The following is a 20183-nucleotide window of genomic DNA, read 5'->3' as shown; positions in this document are numbered from 1 at the left end:
CCACTGTTGGGCAAACCTTGGACGAATGTTACTGCTTTCCAGTTGCAATTAATTGAATAAAATTACATTTTATTCAGCTGCTACCAAATGTGGCTCAACTTTAATTTAAAAATCTGATCCCTTATCACAAATACATCTTTAATTCCCAGCCAGTGCAAGCATCTTTAGACATTGTGTCAAAAAAAAGAAAAAGAAAAGAAAAGAAATAAGTCGACATGAAGAAAGGGAAAGCCTTGAAACAGACTAACTATGCAACATGTTGATATAAAGGAATGAAGCAACTTGAGAGGATGATTGAACTAATGACAACCCTGGTGGAGAGACACAGTCTGAGGGACTGAGTTCACTTTAAGGAGTGAAACTAATGAGTCCTTGGTGGCTGAGAAAAACACACACATAGGTTGGATCTCATTAATTGTTTAAACATAGCACATTTAACACTTTCTATAAATGCCTACAAGCCCTTTGAATACCAGATAACCAGAATACTCCTGGTATTTTGCACACATGGAAACCCTTCACCACTCAGCACTCACTGAGGTAGTGATCACGGATGAGCTGAGAGACCTTTAAAAAGACATTCAGCATTGACACATATTCTGTTTGCCATTTGTTTTTAGCTCTCTCAAATCTTTTAATTCCACGTCAAGGTTACTCTGTGCTAGTTATCGTGGGTCCTAAAAACCAACACACCAATACAGCAGCGAGAGCAAGGACTTGACAACAGACCAGAGAAAACGGCTGAAGTGCTCCACAAGTTTTAAGTGACTCACTTTGTTCATCTTCATACAGACTCTGGTGCTGTATTCACTCAATGTGATGCAAGTTCAGAGACAAGTGTGAAGAAGCGGAGGCAGGAACATTTTATGAATTGTCTTATTAAAAGAACATGAACCTGATGAAACTAAATAAAGTTAGTTATTCAGTTTGCATGGCTTTATATAATATTCTAGATCATATTTTTAACAGTTTGTTAATAAGATGGCCTTGTCATAACAATTAGTGTAAGTCTAGGTATATCTCAGTGGCTACGAATTGAAGCTAGACCACTGTCCAGGCTTTGCAATACACTCACTACAATGCAAGCCCATTGGCCCTCTGGGCCAAAACATAATAATTTTTTCTTTTAAATATAATTAAAGTAGAAATAAAGAGGTAAAAAAAAGTGCATCTATAACAACAAAAAGTGAAAGATAACCAGGCAAATATTTAGACTTAATAACATTTACATTTAGTTATTCAGCTAATATTAGTACTCTTTGTATTGAATAATTACAGTAGATTAGCTCATTCAATAACATATACAGACAAGGTTAACCATAATTTGGCTTTTTCCCAGCAGCATATATTGTCTATTGCGATATGGTAGGAACTAAACTCCCTAGTCTCTCTCTCTCTTTAGCAACAGTATGGCTAACACAGAAGTAATAGTGTTAGATGCACCTGTGGAATTTCTCTGTCATTTAGTGTAACCTAACCCTCATCCTGTCAACTGGCTACTTCAGTTTGTTCCTAATTATGTCACTGCTTTAAATTTTGCCTTCATTGGTCCTTTGCAAAAAATATTTTGGCATCCCACGGGACCAAAAAACCATAAATACAACCAAAAATAAAAGGAAGTATATATATGCAATTACTGTTTACTTTTTGAGCCAAAAAATCTTTGGGTCAAACATTAAATTATACAGTATCAATGACAATACGAGTACTCTTTCAGTCATTTTGAAGTGAAAAGCCTCTATTATCATCTACATGGGCAAATTCCCAGACTGGAACATTAGAGACATCACTGGTTTTACCTGAAAGAGTGGAGACATTTCCAGATTGTGCCACACATGAAAAGGGAACTAGTGTTCCCACACTTCAAGCCCCAATCCAAGCAGCAATAACCCTCCTGGGAGTGAGCAAAACACTATCTGCTGTAACTGCCCAATGATTGGCTGGAAAATCTACTCGAAAAAGATGTTACCTTTGGTCCCGAAACAAAGGTGAAGGTAGAAACTGTTTGCTTCTCCTGTCACATTCCAACATGCCGTGAGCATAGCACATATAGTGCATATAGTGTGTCTGTAGCTTTTTGTTGTTGCAGGTAAAGGCAAGTCACATTGTCAGGGATAAGTCAGACTCATTCTTGCTGGGTGCCAGTCTCCACCAGGGCTGCCCTTTGTCAAAGATTCTATTCATAATATTTATGGACAGAATTTATAGGTGCCGCCAAGGGGTAGATGATGTCAAATTTGAGGATCTCAGAATCTCATCTCTGCTTTTTGCAGCTTGCACTGGGATGGTGTCTGGAATAAGAATTAGCAACTCCAAGTTTGAGGCCATGGTTCTCAGCCGGGTCAGGTCAGGAACAAGTTGCTGCCCCAGGTGAAGGAGTTTATGTATGTTGGGGTGCTGTTCATGAGTGAGGGAAGAACAGAGGTTAAAGACAGATTGGAGCAGCGTCTGCTGTAATATGGACACTGTACGCTGTCTGTTGTGGTGAAGACACAGCTGGACGTGAAAGTGTCAATTTACAGGTCTAGCTTTGTACCTTCCCTCACCTATGACCATGAGCTGTGGGTAGTGACCAGAATAATAAAACTGAAGATACAAGCAGCAGAAATAAACTTCCTCCAAAATGTATTGGGCTCTCCTTCAGACAGCGTGAGGAGCATTGTTATTCAGGAGGGTCAAAGTAGAGCTGCTCCTCCTCTTAATCAAACAAAGCCATTTCAGGTGGCTGAGGCATCTGGCATCAGAATGCGTCCTGGGCGTCTCCTAGGTGAGGAGTTGTGGGCATGTCCTGGAGGAGGCCCCAGGGATGACCCAGCACATGCTGGAGAGATTATATCTCTGCACTGGTTGATTTTGTGCTCATTTTAGTTATCTTAGAACGGCGTGAAATTCAATTCAATAATATTTATATAGCGCCAAATCACAAAAACAGTTGCTTCAAGGCAGTTTATATTGCAAGGTGAAGAACCTGCAATATTACAGAGAATTGCTGATTTCATCATAAAAATATGTTTACTTGAAATTACTGAAAAATTAAGCGATGCCAAAAATCAAACGACAGTAAATAAGCTTTTAAGTAATAACGTGGAGCATACTTTATATATAGGTATAGATTTTCTTTTGACAAAATACGCAAATTAACAGTAACTTGCAATAAAAAAAAAAATCTTTACATGACAATCAAATAAGTAACAACTTGAAGTGTCTGTGGAGGATTTTTACTTTGATTGTGTTAGTGCCTGTCAGCACTGATCAAAATGCAATTACTTATCAGAGTTCAGACTGGATCTACCTTAGCAGCATACTGCATTTCACTTTGCTAGATCGACTTCCCTTTATGAAAGCCCTTCAGTAACACTCATTTATGATTTCCTAAACTACGTAAACTGCTCGATAAACAGGGGGGTTAACGGGATATTCACACGCTTCAGGCAACAGTTGATACAAATCGTGAATTTACAGAGCCAAGTTCAGAGAGAGCATACTCATTTATGGATACTCCAATTCCTCGCTGCTGTTACAGGAAGCTCTCTCTCTACTCGACTCTTTTCTCTCTCCACATATGCAGCTGCCCCTAAACAATGAGATAGAAATCTCTCCAATCTGATTAAATGCTTTTGGATTTAGCTCATGGGCTGAATAAGCAAAGGAGCCTATAGAAAACAAGCTTTGTCTTCCCAATTGTGATCGACTCATGGAGTGAGTGAGACTTTATGTGTTGCGCCTGGCACCTGTCAGTGGATCTGCAGAAGCAACAGCTCAGATAAATTAAACACGTTATGCTTCATTTGAGCAACTGTGCTGCTATCCCCCTCCTGATTTCTCTCTTTTTTTCTAAAATAAGAGCCTCCGAGAACAAAAAAGAAAAGAAAGGAAAAAAAAGCAAACTGAAATGAAAAAAGGACAAGAAAATGTACTTCTTTCACACCGTCTATACTAAGTACTATCCTCTTAGCTGAGTCAAATATAAATCTTCGCAGACAATCAATAAATGAACAACTCCTGATACAGTGCTTTGACAGTTGCAAATGTTATTATGTTTCTGAGCAGCACACCTCCTCCACGGGGAACCGTATACTTTCTTAGCTCTTCTGCCTCAGATCAAATTTGTTCTTCTGAGAAGGCAGGGGGAAGAGGATTATATATTTATTTGTTTGTCTATCTTTTCTGACCCTGACCAAACAAAGCCAGACAGAAGAGTGATTATGTTGTTTGCTTTCCCATTCACACACATGAATGAATGTAAAGGCAAATGCTCCAAAGAGATGGGATCTTATTATGTGCCATTTGTATGGTTTCTGTGTGACAGAAGAGAAGAAATGAAACACATTTAGATGGATAATTGCTTTGGTCAATAACGGCAGGTTTCCTGTTTTACATTCCATTATGGTGAGGATGGGCTCTGCCTGTTTCATCACAGAGAGATAAATAAAAGGATGGTGGAGCCAGAAGAGACCCATATCCCAGGTAAATGAGAGCTTTATGAGGAAGATTAGTGCAAATCCCTCACACAGTGCATAGGCACATGTGGGGCGAGAGAGGCTTTCGGATACAGGCTTGGCTACCTCCATCTCACAAATTCCCCCAGCAATCGATCAAAGCCCCAAATCACAGCTGCACACACACACACACACACACACACACACACACACACACACAGAGGAAGGAGTAGGTGAGACACTATGACGGCCTGAATTGTTTTTTTATTGCACTGATGAATAGGTGACCTGATCTGACACAGAGACACTCATTTGTACTCTCGGGATACAAATATTCACATAATGTGCATGCATTTATGAACACATGATTCCTCTCTGTAAGATACACAGGCAATAAAAAACAACTACAAAAAAAACAAAAACAGTGCCCAGAGTGCATACAGTGTACTCTGTAAGTGGAGCATCTGTGAAATTGTATTTTGACTGTATAAATAAGCTCTGGATGCCATCTGTACTGAGAGCTCCTCATTAAACTCTGTTAACCTGCAGTACTAATATCTGCAGGGAGAGATGAGTGAGACAAAGACACACCTGCTCCATTTAGGGAAAAGCATTTCTCATTCCCTCAGTGAACATATAGCACCTCCCAAGTAACAGTTATGACATGCAGGCACATATTTACATGTAAAGACATACTCATCAGCAAAATCCAGACGGCAAACACTCAGCGCAAATAGCGAAAAAAGAAACAGAGACTGCTATGACTTAGAAGCAGTTAATGGAGAGGCCAGAGAGAAGATGAAGGGAGAAAAGAAGGGGAGGAGCTGAACAGTTTCACCTGACCCACTCAAACGCTGCATGTCTGATCTATGGTTCAGTGATTTGTGTACTGCTGAAGCACAGCTATACCAAATACAACCTGCGCAGGGAGCAGACAACTCATTAATGGAGCCCCACATCACATCTGTATGCCAAACACCATCTGTATTCATTCAGATGCACACACACATGCATCTGATTCACCCTGGGAGAACAGTACCAAAGTACACATCAAAAACGCAGGGAATTGATCTTTAATTTAAAGCACAATCAAAATTATGACATGTTAGACAAAACAACTCTTATAACCAACTACCCGTATCAAGACCCATCAACTGTGGCTGTAGCTCATGTGGTAGAGCAGGCCACCTACTAACTGGAAAGTTGGCAGTTCGATCCCAGTCTGCTGTAGTCTACATGGCAAATGTCCTTGGGAAAGCTACTAACCCTGCATTCATACTCTGATGCATCCATCGAAGTATGAATGCGTGTGTGAATTTTAGATAGGAAGTGCTTGGGTCAATGTACAAGTTGTGTAAAGAACTTTGAGTGCTCAGATTGAGTAGAAAAGTGCTATATAAGAACCATTTACCATAAACTACAAGTCCACACTAGATGAAAAATTATTATATTATAATAAAAGCACTTTGGCATAGAAAATAGTGCTTGAGTGTATGACTGGATGAATGAGGCTTATTTAGCTTGCGCTATATAAGTACCAATCTATGTATTCATTACAAAAAACACTCTGTACCAAATCCCAACAGTGCAATACACAACGTTTAAGTGCAGTAGCAATTACCATACATTGGAATACATTGTGACGTGGGAATACAGACAGAAACATAGGCGTGAAACTGTTTGGCACGTACCATTTGGGCTCTCCTCATCAACAGTGACTATGGTTGCAGGGGGACCAGGCCGGGACAGCTTACACTCTGCATATGCAAGAAAAAAAAATTAAAAACTATGTCTGCATATGATATTCATTTAATTCTGGTTACATCACCAGAATGACACAGTGATAAAGAACAATAGTAAACACCTAAAACAGAGATAGCAGTCTTACCAAACTGGGAATATAATCATTTCATATATACACTGCTCAAAAAAACAAACAAACAAAAAAAAAAAAACATTCAAGAAACACTTAATCAGTTTAATTTACTTCATCGTCAAGTCAATCAGTTAACTTAATCAGTTAAGTAGCAGAGAGAGTTGTTAATCAGTTTCAGCAGCTTTAGTGTTAATGAAATTAACAACAGGTGCACTAGAGGGGCAACAATGAGACAAACCCCAAAATGGGAATGGTTTTAAAGGGGGAGGCATTTTCCCCTCCTCATCTTTTAACTGTATTTTACCTGATTTTCAATTTGGCTAGGGTCAGTGTCACTACTGTTAGCATGAGACAATACCTGGACCCTATAGAGGTTGAACAGGTAGTCCAACTCCAACAAGAGATTCTAAGAGACAGGAGAGGTGGACAGGCCCTAGAAGGTCCTTAACCCATCTGCATGACCAGTATCTGCTCCTTTGCAGAGGATGAGCACTACAAAATTAGCACTCCAGCAGGCCACTGGTGTGAATGTCTCTGAGGGCTGGTCTGAGGGCCTCACGTCCTCTAGTGAGCGCTGTGCTCAAACCCTGCAGATCTATATAGAATAGGGGGACATGTTTAAGTTAATCCAATTAAATTTTGACTGAACACCATTTTTTCACTTTGATTTTCAAGGTGTCTTTGAATTTAGTCCTGTGAGGTTGATAAGTTTCATGACAGCACACATTACCCAGTCCATATCAGTACAGATATCAAGCATGATTTTTGTTGCCTACTGTGATCTGATGTGTTTTCAAAGTGTTCCTTTAACTTTTTTTGAGCAGTGTATTATATTTTCAAATAATGTCTAAAGATTTATATTTCATGAAGAAAAATAAATGCTGAAATCACGGTGGTATCATCACTCCTAGTGAAAGCACTACATTTACATGTACAGTAGTCACAGTAGTAATCATAAATAAAGTGCTCATATACGGTATGTCACAGAATTATGCTAAAATTGCAAATTAATTGATAAAAAAAACTGACACTGTTCATATTTCAGATCTAAGGAAATTAATGCCAACATTTTCTTTCAGTGTCACACAGATGCTGTCATGCTGATGTATCATTTTACAACAGGTGGCATCAATGACTGCTGCCACAGAACCATCAGCAGCAATGGACTGTGTGATAGTGACACCAGACAAGCAGGGTGGTGAAAGCATGTGGCAACATCATAAGCAGAGCACTGACGAGAATGGCTTCACAGATGGAGGTCACAGCAGCTAGATGGTACGAGCACATGGGACACAGGTAATGGCAGCTTGACAGACAACAGCAGATGGGGCAGCAGGAGAGGTGGAGACAGGAGAAAGGAAAACGTCTAGCCCAGATGAATAGGTGCAAGGCAACACTCTCCACAGCCAATGTAAGGAAAGTTCAGGATTAAATGTCATTCATAGAAGGGGTAGAGAGAAATGGTAAAAAGGGAGAATATGGGAATGCTAAAATACAAAAGGAAAACAGACAACAGATGATTGCCCTCTTACCCTCATAGTGCCAGTCTGAAGGAGTCAGAGGTTAGTGTAACCAGAGGGAAGCAGAGCAGAAGCATGAGAGGAAAACAAGCATGAAACTGTTAACAGCTCTGATTTTAGGAAGGAAGAGAAAAAAAAATATCATCATAAAATAGGAAGAGATATTAGGAAACAGGGCTGACGAGAAGCAGTTTAATGGAGGATAAACTCAAGAGACCTCTCAAAATTGTGGGTGTTAGCAAACCCCACACAGTTTTTGGAGAAATGGCCAGTCGATCTATTCTTTCTGCCAGCAGCTGACTGTTTGAGAAATGTTGTATGCAGGAAAACTGAAATCAAGTTAAAGTTTGAAACACTGTTTAAATTCTGTGTTTGTGAAAGAGAAAAAGAACGTGGAAGGTCAGCAGAAGCCTTTTACTAGTTACTCAAAATATCTTTCTATCCTTCTTTTAAATGGCCTCCATCTTGTTATTCATTGAATCTGAAGCAGCTTGCTTTCAGGTGGTGTCGTCTGACATTACGTGTAATCAGAGATGGAGATAATGACACCACATCAACAGTCAGCACTCTAGTGTTTCACACCCACCTTCTGTTGCTTGACTTCAGTTGTGCAACTATGCACCTGTTGCCAGGAGCTAAACATTGGATAGTTTTCTTATTAAATATGCATACCCATGAGCCTTTACTAATGTAGTGGTTTGAAAGTGCATATTAATCAGAGATAAAAACCTGAATGTGATGTTGTTGCATTTTTTTTTTTAAATTATGGCCGTTTGCAAACTGTAGATACACACAATAATTAGCAATTAAATAGCAATGAAAACCTGAGGCAACAAGAGGGGATATTTTATGCAAATAACCGCATTTTCAGTTTCTTGTTCTCTCTAATCTAAATTGTATTAACGTTTTATCTAGGGCTAGAATTTGCATCCATAAAAGACATCTTTGCTTTGGTCCTTTACTGTCAAAGCGAAGATCTATTGTCAGTAAGAGACACTATGTTAAAAGGCATAGCCTACATTTTCTAATCTAAAATTCCTCACAGTTATTAAACCTTCCTCATGTTGCACAGCTAATTCACGAGATGTACTGACGTGTAAAAATTAAAGTTCCATGAGTTTATAGCAATTAGGAAACCTGCACCTTTCGGCTGAAGAAACAGGATTTCCTTTAATAGCGACAAAATGAACAGAGCAACTGGGTCACACCACGCAATCTGAGACATAAACAACAAGCAACATCAAAATCAGTATGCAAATCTGCTCTGAGAGAATATACTCTGTGTGAAGTAGAAGTAGAAGAGTGTGACCGCGTGCATGCGTGTGTATGCATGTGTGTCCATGTGTGTGCAAGTGCGCATAATAAAAGTTACTTGCACTCATTTTGAGAAGCTCTTTAAGGGATCACAGGCAGTCTGTTTTGTTAGTTTTGCATATGTGTGTTCGAGCAGTGTTTAGCCGGGTGCACGGCCGTGTGCGCGCACGCATGTGTGTGTAGCTTTAAGTGGTAGTTGCGGCAGTGGGAGAGAAAAGATGTGAAGAGTCTGGTTTGAAGACAAAAGGCAGAACCAAGCAGAGATAAAGAATAGCACCTCCATTTGCAGTGATAACTTTCCTATATTGCGATCAAAGCACAACCGTAATGCTGCACTCAAATGGATACGAATACAAACACACACAAACCCAAAGCAGCAGAGTGTGCTCACTGTCGTGTTCACTACAAAATGGAAATGATCCCAACTTCTTGCCACATTTACACCTTTTAGCAGCAGGTGATATTTTCTAATGACGCTTTACGTCAGGCTTTCCTCCCATCGGAAAGTCCTAGCATAATGAAAGAACATAAAAGACATTTTCTGGCCAATTCACTTTACTGTGGCTCTTTGGATTTGTAAAAGAATATGCTAAAAGGCATCACCAAAAATCCCCAGTCCGTGCTTTCCTGCGGCATTCAAAATAATAATGCAGGGTAAAATAGGCAGACCATAACAAACACAAATAAAGAAAATAAGTAAACACCATCAGAAAACTACTCATGCATTCATCTAACAATCTGACCTGCCCCATTCTAAAAGTAGAGAATAGATACGATTTTTTTTGTGCAGAAGAACGTCTATTTTAAACTGCAGGGAAAGGGTAAGTTTTTATGCAATACTATGGAGAAAAAAAAAAAAAGAGGATGGTATACAGGAGCAACATGACGCTACACATGTGACGTGTACAGCTATAGGGAAGAAAACAGATAAAGATCAAAGTGTAAATATTCTGCGAGCTGTGAATGTTGTGTCTATCTTATGAAGACGATTCAAGCAACAAAAATAGGAAACAAAGCAAAAAAGAGCAGAAAAGTTGGAGCAAATGATACAGTTGATTGCAAAGCTGAAAAAGAGCGATAGGCAGCAGCATAAGATCTGATATCTAAAGTCAGTTAACGCTCTTAGGCAGTCTTTGTGTATTTTTAACCAGATTTAATAATAGAAAGCCTTTGCCTCCTATAACACTTGTTTTTGGGTACAATGTCGTGGTTGCAATTCAAAAAGGCTGGTGACTTGGTATGCGCCGATATCAAAGCAGCACACACATTGAAAAGAGCTGTAGGCAACGGTCAATACAAATCGAAAGTGAATGAGGAAGTCAGTGATGTAGTGTCATACGTCAGTAGATAAAAGAACTGGGTTTTTTTTAGCTCCACTTCTGTTTATCAGCTCACTTCTCTATGTATGCAGGTAAAGTAAAGAAAGTGGGATATTTGAGTCACACCATCAGGAATAGTTGTGAGAAAATATTAAGAGAATGTGCAGTAACGATGTCATGCTGTATGTACAACCACACATGCTGGCATGGAAATTTCATGTGTAAAGATTGTGTGAAAACAGCATACTCCACTTCATTCACTTGATTTGTGGTGTAGATATTGTAAAGAAAGACTGAAAAGTGCTTAAGTGCTTTAAGCAGCACTGAATAATGCAATCAGAATCAGCTCAAGCTCCCCAGATGGACAAAGTGCAGACGTATTTGTTCCCACCGCTCATGCTGTGTTGAAAAATTTTATGTACAAAAGACATAATGGCCTACGCTGAAGCTACGCCAAGAGACACAAAGTATTAATTTTGTTTCTAAAGTTAATTCACAGATTTATTGATATGATGATTTACATCTATTTTGAATATAATAAGTATATATTTGGCTGGTTGACATACCGATGGAGCATTGCAAATTTTTATTTCGATGAAAGAACTGTACATTTTAATTTGTCTTATTGCTCTCGTCATCATTTTTTATTAACAGCTAACAGTAAGAGGTTATATCAGTAAATCTAATAAGAAAAAAATCATGACTCGAAAATCTGCTCTCCAAATGAAATGATTACTGGGTGGCTATGGTGTTTTAAGATTCATAGAGATGAGACAAATGCAGCAAACAGCATTCAATCACTAAAGGAAACTGGGGCACTGTACACTTCAGAAGTGTAATCCGCAGACAATCAAAATCTTCTAATTTTGACCTTGGGGTAATTTGCTCTCACCTAAAGAGATCTTCTCACTAATCAACCTAACAATGTTGACTCAAAGCCGTAAAACGTCAATTACGAAATGATTACTGCTCGTCTTACAGAAAATCAGTTGGAAAAAAATGATTGCAAGCAAGCCTCAATCAACTTGCAAAATGCTTGAAATTGAACAAAACAAGTCCTTTCCCAGCTAGAAGATAACATTTAACAAAGGAGCAGAGAGTTGAGAATTCTTCAGACAATGTAAATGAAAACATTAAGTGCTTTGAGCCTGACATTTTTATTTTAAAACCAGGACCACCAGCACTATAAATCACCTAGATTTTAATGCCATCCTGCAACAGCAGTGAGAGCAAAGAAGTCATTTTTTAAATAACTCTTTTTTTTAAGCTTTGACAGAAATCAATGTTCAACATTAGGTTTTAGAGCTTTTAGTTTTACAATTGCTTTATATTTTTTTGATTACATATCATAAAGGTAAAAAAAATAATAAAAGTCACAGCAACACTACTGCTGTAAAAGAAGAATGTTATGGAAAAGTTAAAAGTGGATGTAATTTTTGGACAGGGCACCAATTTGTCAAGAGACAACCATTCGTGTTTAAATCCACACCTATAGTTAATTTAGAATCACCACTGAGACTGGTGGTAGACCGGGGGGAGAACCGCATAGTCACGGGGAAAACATGCAGACTCTAACCAGAAAGGCCTCTGACTGGATTTGAACTCAGGACCGTCTTGCTGTGAGGCGACAGTGCTCACCACTGCACCACCCTGCTAATTTTTTTTTATTAAGTAGAAGAATTAAAGTTTGTCTTCTCATCCACATCTGCCTCCTCTACACTGGACCTGCAGCCTCTCTCTCATCGAGTGTCCACACTTTGGGCACTCTGCTCAGTTCAGCTATGGTTCCCCCGCTAGCAACCTGCCTGGTTCTCCACTCAACCTGTCACACACTCTGCCCTGCTCTTCACTGTCACAACATCCCATCAGCGACCTCTTCAGCCCTGCAGTAATTATTTAAATCTAACTACAATCCCCTATATATTCACTTATCAGCTCTGGCTCATGTTATAGCAGTCTTTAAACCAAGATATGTGTAAACAATATCTGTTACTAGGCAACCAGGTATGCTGCAAATGCTGAGCATAGCATTTTATACAGATTTCAATAAGGGTCATAAAAGACTCCACAAAGACAGTTACAAATATAAGTGGTAATCCCCCCCACCTCCCAAAATTCACTATATGATAAATAAAGCCATGCTATGAAAAGTCATGAAATATGAGATTATAGGATTTATCTGAACAAACACCATCTGCTTAACTTTTCAGGATTTTTAAATAGTCATAATGGCTAAATAAATCAATGTTAAAATTCATGATGGCACACTGAATCATTTAGGGCTTGTTAAGGGAATCTCTGCACTCCTCGTACTACAAGTAGATAATACTAGACATAGTATATACGTAGTATATGTTTTTTTCCTGTACACATTTCTTTCAATGTTATTTTAATAATCAGACAGTCTTCTAACAATCTTTTAAGCAATTCAAGCCTTTTCAAGGCAGCTCACTGCATTGCTGGAGCACCATACCTATAATGATATGAATTTTGCTCACTGACATATAGTTTCAGAAGGCATTTTTTACCTACCACCCACTCCAACAGCCTGTGCTTTCCCATGGCTTCATCTCCAAATGCAGCTTTTTAGCAACCAATAAATCAAACTGCTGCTCCAAAGGATATCTCAAAAAACAGACTTTAAAGGACAACTAACCTAACAAGCATGTGGTCCAGGAGGGCCGTGCTGTCTCAATCAATACCGTAGGCATTTGCAACAAACCTACAAAGGATAAGAAGTATCTTATTTAGATAACTAAGAAATGCAAATGGTTTCACAAACTGGAGTGAACTGTATTTGCCCTCTCTAGATGTTGGCACTCATTAAAAACTGTCAAAATAGGCAGGGGATCAAAAAAGGGACAGTGGTGGGGGGGTGGTGGGTGAATTATTGAGAAAGGGCAAAAGCAAAGGAGAAGAAAGTTGGAACTGATCTCTCATCCTGTAGATGGATGGCAAACAGCCAACTCAACACAAAGCTTCTCTTATCATAAAATGACTCGTACCATATGTCCGTACATAATCATGAACGCTTCCCCACTTTCATATAAATATCAGGCTCTGTGTGATGATAAGGAAATGTCTAACACAGCCTATGGAAAGTTATTCTCACAGGAAAATCTTGATGACATAATTTCTTGTATTTTCCATATTCTTCCCCCTCATCTTTCAGACACAACACCAGTAGGCTCCCTGAAGGAGGAATGTCTGCTGATCTCCGGTTTGACCAAAATCCATTTAGAAAAACTTCAAGGTTGGAGGTTAGAGTCATGACTAATCCCTGGGGTGGCAGAGAGCCCAGGGCAGGGATGAGTAGAGACAGAGCAAACATGGACACGGTTTTAATTTCCCAGTTGGATTGGTGGAGTTTATTTTGCACGGATCCATGTCCAGTGGGGAATTCTGGAACAGGTCCAGTTGGGCTTCGAAAAAGATTGTCAGAGGGCAGAGGGCAGCTATCCAGTTCCTTACATGTCTGCCGAGGAATGGCTGCATTTGCAGATGAGAATTCTGTGTTATATCAATTGGGGTTAAGGGCAGTTGTCCACAAAGGCTCGCTGTCAAAGCCTAAATTGGCTCTTGATTCTAAACGGTAATCTATAAGATCAATAAATATTTTACAATCAATACCTTAATTCAGATTATGTGCTGTTATATTTGTTAATAGTCAAATAGTCTCTCAAAGCCCTGAGTTTAATAATAGAAACCAACATTTAGCTTCAAAAACACACATCAGTTGTAATAAGATAAAGCTTTACATCACTGCATGATGCACTGTTTTCAGGTAGATATGCTTCATTTTACATACAGTTAATTCTGACTTGCCATCTGCTCTTCAATGCAGTTTTTAATGAGCAAACACCATCAGTAGAAAACTGATTTCAGATGTATTCACTGATGCTCTTAGCATGGTTGTCTTGCTTTTTCACACATCTATTCCAGTTCAACAAGTCTTTACAGTGAAGCTCAACATATTTGTCATGCTGTTTTTATTACTTCTACATTGTGTCATTTAGAGCAACTGCAGACTTTTATTTCCTGAAGCTTCTTTTTTTCTAATCATGCATTATGCAAACGAATGGGGTGTGGTTACAGTTTGGGCAGTGACTTTCTGCGAATTTGGCACAGCAGTGCGTCCCAGATTGCATTTCACACCAACCAACAGCAGCGGCAGAAAATAAAACTAACAGTTCTAAAGATTTATTTCCCAGACATATTTATTTATGTGTTTACTCATGTAATTAATATTTACTCATGTATTTAAGGATTACAAAACAACAGTTGAGAATCTGTGAGTCCAGGGTCCTGTGGGCTCCATATACATTTAGCCATTCAATATTCTCATAAATGAGAGAGAAAAAAAGGGTCACACACACACAGCTAAGTTTACAGTATGTCGAGACAGACTGTGCTATTTGCATTGTTCCTATTCTGGTCTGAAGGAGAGCAATCATTGCCAATCTCAATTTCAGTCTCTTTTTTTCCTTAAAAATCATTAGTGCTGTGTCTCTGTGGGTCTCTCTGTTTAATTAATTTGATGTTCTAACTTTAAAGGATCACATGTGGAAAGAATGACTATGTGGTAAAAAATTGAAAGACAGGACTGCAGCAGTTATTGTGAATATGAAGATGAAGCTCAGAAACTGAAATGAATTCCTGCACCATCATCAAATTCATTAGTGGCTTACAATGCAAGAGAGAAGGGGATTACTTTACTGATGTGTAATCCCTTTCAGACTTCCTCCCCTACTCTTCTTCAGTTTCTCCCCCACCCCCTTGCTGCCCCTGTGTGTCTGTCTGTGAGGTTAACCACACAGACAGCAGGGTAAAGGTTGCAATCACACTCCCAGTGAACAGTTCACCACACACGTGTTCACATACTGAGCTTTAGGATGAGCCTGTCCTGGGCAGCGCAGGAGCACAGGGCTGTCTTAACAAGAGTGCCCCCCACTCCCCCCCACCCCCAACCACGCTTCTTGTCCTACCCGGAGCCTGATTACAACCTACTGGCAAGCAGATTAAAACCCCTCCCCCCCGTTTAGTCCAACGCTTCCCCACTCCACAGGCCTTTGCCGCAGCCAGTCACAGTCTGCACATCTGGCTCCTAATCAGACAATCCCAAAAATAGACAAACAATTGTGGGTCAGAATGGATGTGCAGATGGGAAGAGAAGGAAAGAGAGGCTAACAGGCATAAAGATGCAAACTGTGGGAGTGAAGAAGGTACGCTGATGTCACATGGCACAAGTGTCCATATTAAGTGGGCATATTAAGTAGTCCACACTTCACCACACATATTCTGACATGGTACTCATCCAACATCTGGATTTAGTGACAGAGGGATTTGTTTGTATGACTGGACAGTCTGTCCACTGTGGTAGGAATAAAGTTTGACCTTTCATTATCATCAACCTGCTGCAAGGGAACAATTGACATACATGAGGAGCACTGCATGGTTTACCTGCATATAAATAGTGAAAAAATATTTTCTGCCAGGAGAAAACATTGAATCTAAAGTACTGCAAAGTGAGAGCCAGATGCTGCAAGGTAAGGAGGAGAACATGAAGGGATGGTACATGGAAGAGAGGATTATTAATTAAAACTGAAAACGGCAAATCTGTTAAGGACAGGAATTAAGGGACAGAATACAGAGGGAAAAAAAACAAAACAGAATTTCCGTTCTCTATTAACTGAAACTAAAAGGCAATTACTGATTTGGCAGAGTTTGAAATTATTAGCACAACAGTTATTTTTTTCCACGGAGAATGAGCTATAAGTTAATTACAGGAAAATGACACAGTAGTAATAAATAAGTTTTTTGTTGTTGAATAAACTGTATACTTTAACAGGTCCCTGCATGAATGCATTCATTAAATCAATTAATTCATTAGAGGAAGAAAGCATTTTTTTAAAGTCAGACTTATTTTCTCTCACAAAGTCCTCATTCATATTACTTAAAAGACTAAGTATTATAATATCTCTTTGCTTGAAAGCCAGTGTGGCATCCACAGGAAGTGCACGCATCTCCTTATAGCTCGATGCCATTAAAAAAAAAGCTCTGGTTGCTGTTTTCATTTGATAGAGAACAAACACACTGACAGAGTCAAACACCAAGGGCGCCTTGAGGTGGGCAGAGTAAGAAGATTTATGACTGAGAAGATGAGAGATGTGCTGTTGAGGGAGGTGGAAATCCCTGCTCAAATCAAGAACATCCCTGGATGACAGTGAGTGGCAAAGGGAGGAAACAACAGCACCCACGTTTACCCTTACCCTTCAAAACCACAACAGTTCTTACACATTCAGTCTCACCTGCTGTTTCAACTATGACACAGTGGATAATTCAGTTCACAGACTATGGTCTAATCAGAGATCATTTGTGAGCCTCATAATTATTTCTGTCTGCTGCCACTCAAATTACAGGCTGCAGCCACATCAATAATCAGCATAAAAAGTCTGACATGGTCAGAAAAAATTACCGTATTTAAACAAATATTCAGAGAAAAAAAAAACAACCCAAAAAGCAATTTTCTAGGACAGCATATGAATTCACAGTATGTGAATGTGCAGAAACTACGGGTGTTCATGTTTTAATCTGAATCATTTGATGAAAGACATTTGATTTGGTCTATGCCTTCGGTTTGTATGAATATGAGTCTTCATATTCAACACAGATCATTGTAATGTGTCAGGCTTATGCTTGCAGTAGCATGCTTCGAAGCCCTTCTAGCCCTGAAAGTTGGAAAAACATTGCAAAATTTTGCTGCTTTAACACACATTACATGTTTCCATCGACCTTCCTGTATGGCCCTAACCTGCAACGTTCCAGCTCACACTGTATGGGGTCGATCAACATGTGGAGCTCAGACAGAATGACACAGCCCTCTGTGTGGGCTGTGTCCTCAGTATTGATGCAAACAGAGTAAGGTATCATTACTCTGTGCAAATCCGGAGCTGCAATTCAAGGCCTGGCTTTAATGATTGATTAAACAATCATGACTGTCCTGTACTTCTCTCAGTGGACATGTTTTAACTTATGAGTAAACAATTTAGACCTTTACTATAGAACATTACTGACAACTGTAACTATTTAAGTAGCAGGTATGGACAACAAGTTTGTAGGTGGACATCATTAAAGACTTTAACAAGTACATAGCAAAGACCATGTTGAATCACACACAGATTCCACTGGTCACTGGAAGTAGTGGCATATCCCTTCTATTACCTTAGCACACCTGGAGTTCACAGACAAAATCACACAAGGTCTAACACAATGAGATGTGACGGGTTGATAGGTTGATTTCTCTGGAACTCACAAATGCACAGCCTAACTTTAGAACCGGAGCATTAAATCCTGAGAAATTCTAATAACCAGAAAGGGCAAACTATTTTAGCATTAATATATACACTCAGCAGTCGCTTTGTTAGTTAGACCTGTTCATATATATATATATCAGGAAGTGGCATACACAAAACTTAACCACAGTAAAATTAAGAGTTATGCCACAAATTGTTTCAATTTTAAACAGAAATCAGAATTTACAATGTCTTTCAATATGCCAGAGTGTGCAGTTTGAGGAACCAAAGATCGTTCTGCACAGCGGAGGGTTCCTGCTGCAGAGCTCTGTGTTTCTAGAAGAAAGAGTAAGGGGTGGGCAACTTTGCAGGGAGGTTCTAAGCTGCCCAACTAAACACTTTTTAAAACAGTACTGGTATTTTCTGTGCTATTTTTCATTGGCTGAACATTTAATTTTATTGCTTTACTACTTTACTGGGTTGGCATGACAAAAAATTTGGCTGGGCTAAGCAGTGTATTTCTTTAAAATAACTCCACCAATAACTAACCTCACTGCAGCACACTGTATGTTTGAATACTGGGAGGGATAAAAGAGCACCATAGAGCAAATGTCCTCAAGCAAACATGTTTCCTGAAGCATAGTTTAATTTACCTCAAGGTCACTGAACCTAAAGCACTAGTTGTATGTTCACCAACACTGTATGAGATGTTTATAAATCAATACGGTTTAAATCAATAGGATGTTTGTATACAATAGCCAATATAATAAAAGAAATTATCCACAAAACCATATCCCACAAGGATATTTCCCAGCTGTTATGCTTTGGGTCAACAGTTTCATCACTACACATACCAACACCGATCTATTAAATGCGGTCGAAGCCTCAGTGAGAACTCATCCAATAAGGAAACCACAAGGTTCACCTTCAAAGGTTCAGCGAGTCATAAAGGATGTCATCTCTCTTCTCTTCTCTGCTAAAAAGATATCACATAAATCCAAGAAAATCTTAATTCAAAGCTGAAGATATACTCTTATATGAAATGCTTTTACATTAATAAACTTGTCAAGAAAGCCTGGGAAGCAGGTACAGGATGAAAGGAAGAAGGAAACGGAGTTGGGAAAAAGGGAATTTGCTTCAAGTACAGCACCTTAAAGTTGACCTGAATTGCAATATTGCAACACAGTCGGGATTTGAAGAACGTCTGTATGTGCTGCTTCCTTTAACCGTTATGTTTAAAGACATGCCAATTTTATACAGCTGGAAATCACTTTTAACCAGCACCTGCTACAAACTCTGTGAGCAGAAACTACAAAAGTCACCTTTCTAATATGGTAACCTGAGCATTTAACTACAAGGCAAAAAATGTTAGCATGATCAATGAACTTTAATGAGCATCCTCTTTCTAAATAATAACCTTTGAAAACAATTAACGCCTCAGGTTGCCACATACTTTATAATAATTAGCGTGATGTAGCTGTGGAAATTTTTTCTAACAATGCAGGTCTGTTGTAGTAAAAGAAAACATTGCCTTTCACACATTACAAGTGTCCACTCACGAGTCAGCTACAGTTAACTGAAAAGGAGGAGTGATGCCCTTAGTGCTGGCTGCTCATACCTTCTGTGTTCTGGCCCCAGCTGTGGGTTAGCAAAGAGAGGATTGCCATTCCTGTCCCCAGCCATCTGACGAGCCACCACCCCCGTCGCATCTTCCGTCAAGCCTTATTGCTTGCCCACCTGCACAAAACAAATCACCAGAAATAGTTTTTCATTCATTTGGTCAGTCAGTCTCTAAGTTACTTAAATGCACAGCTGAGACCGACCCATAGCCTAACATACATATGTATATCAATATATGTACAAACACAGGGCACTCCCTTCCCAATCAGTTGATCTTGTTACCCAATAGAGCATCCACGTAAAACATTACTGAAGTAGAGGCAAACTGCTATGACTAACATAAGAGCAGTGCTGTTCATTTTTCAGGAATTTCAAGGAAAACTAAATACAAACATGGTTTTAATGTACTTAGAATACTGTGTCACTATAAGAGTGGCGTTTTAAAAGCTTGTCTCATTTTATCTTCGGCTTTTACAACTTGCATTTAATGGAATTTATTCCCCCTGCTATCGCTTTAAGCTGACCTTCTTCCTTCATTCTACTTCATGGAGCAAACCGCCAACCTTTTAAAGCACCTTACTCTACAGAGAGTGAATACTTTCTACACATGTAGAAGAAAAAGAAAATCATGTAGCATTTAATAGCCTAACACTGCACATTGGATGAAAAAGAAGCCCCTGTCTTGTATCACGAATATTACAAACTGCAGTACAGACAACATGAGCTCAGTATATTATGATGGTGTGTGGACCACTGACAAAGGGGATTTAAAGTAAATACACCTATTCTGGATCTAGTGGAAA

General features: G+C 39.2%; 1 protein-coding gene across 2 annotated transcripts in view; it reads right to left on the bottom strand.

The window, feature by feature from the left end:
* LOC116333576 (protocadherin-15-like) overlaps positions 1-20183 on the bottom strand; it is a 211234-nt gene that overhangs the window by 122074 nt on the left and 68977 nt on the right. For both annotated transcript variants that reach the window (XM_039622170.1, XM_039622169.1), the window contains exons 2-3: positions 19379-19497; positions 6131-6196 (exon numbers count right to left, since the gene is read on the bottom strand). In XM_039622170.1, the coding sequence (XP_039478104.1) occupies positions 6131-6196; positions 19379-19469 (157 nt within the window). In that variant the 5' untranslated portion in view covers positions 19470-19497. The remainder of the gene's footprint in view (positions 1-6130; positions 6197-19378; positions 19498-20183) is intronic.

The sequence above is a fragment of the Oreochromis aureus genome, linkage group 13, assembly GCF_013358895.1.
Source record: "Oreochromis aureus strain Israel breed Guangdong linkage group 13, ZZ_aureus, whole genome shotgun sequence".
Lineage (NCBI taxonomy): Eukaryota > Metazoa > Chordata > Actinopteri > Cichliformes > Cichlidae > Oreochromis > Oreochromis aureus.
Note: the sequence above shows the minus strand (reverse complement) of the source record. Positions and strands in the feature narration are given on the sequence as shown.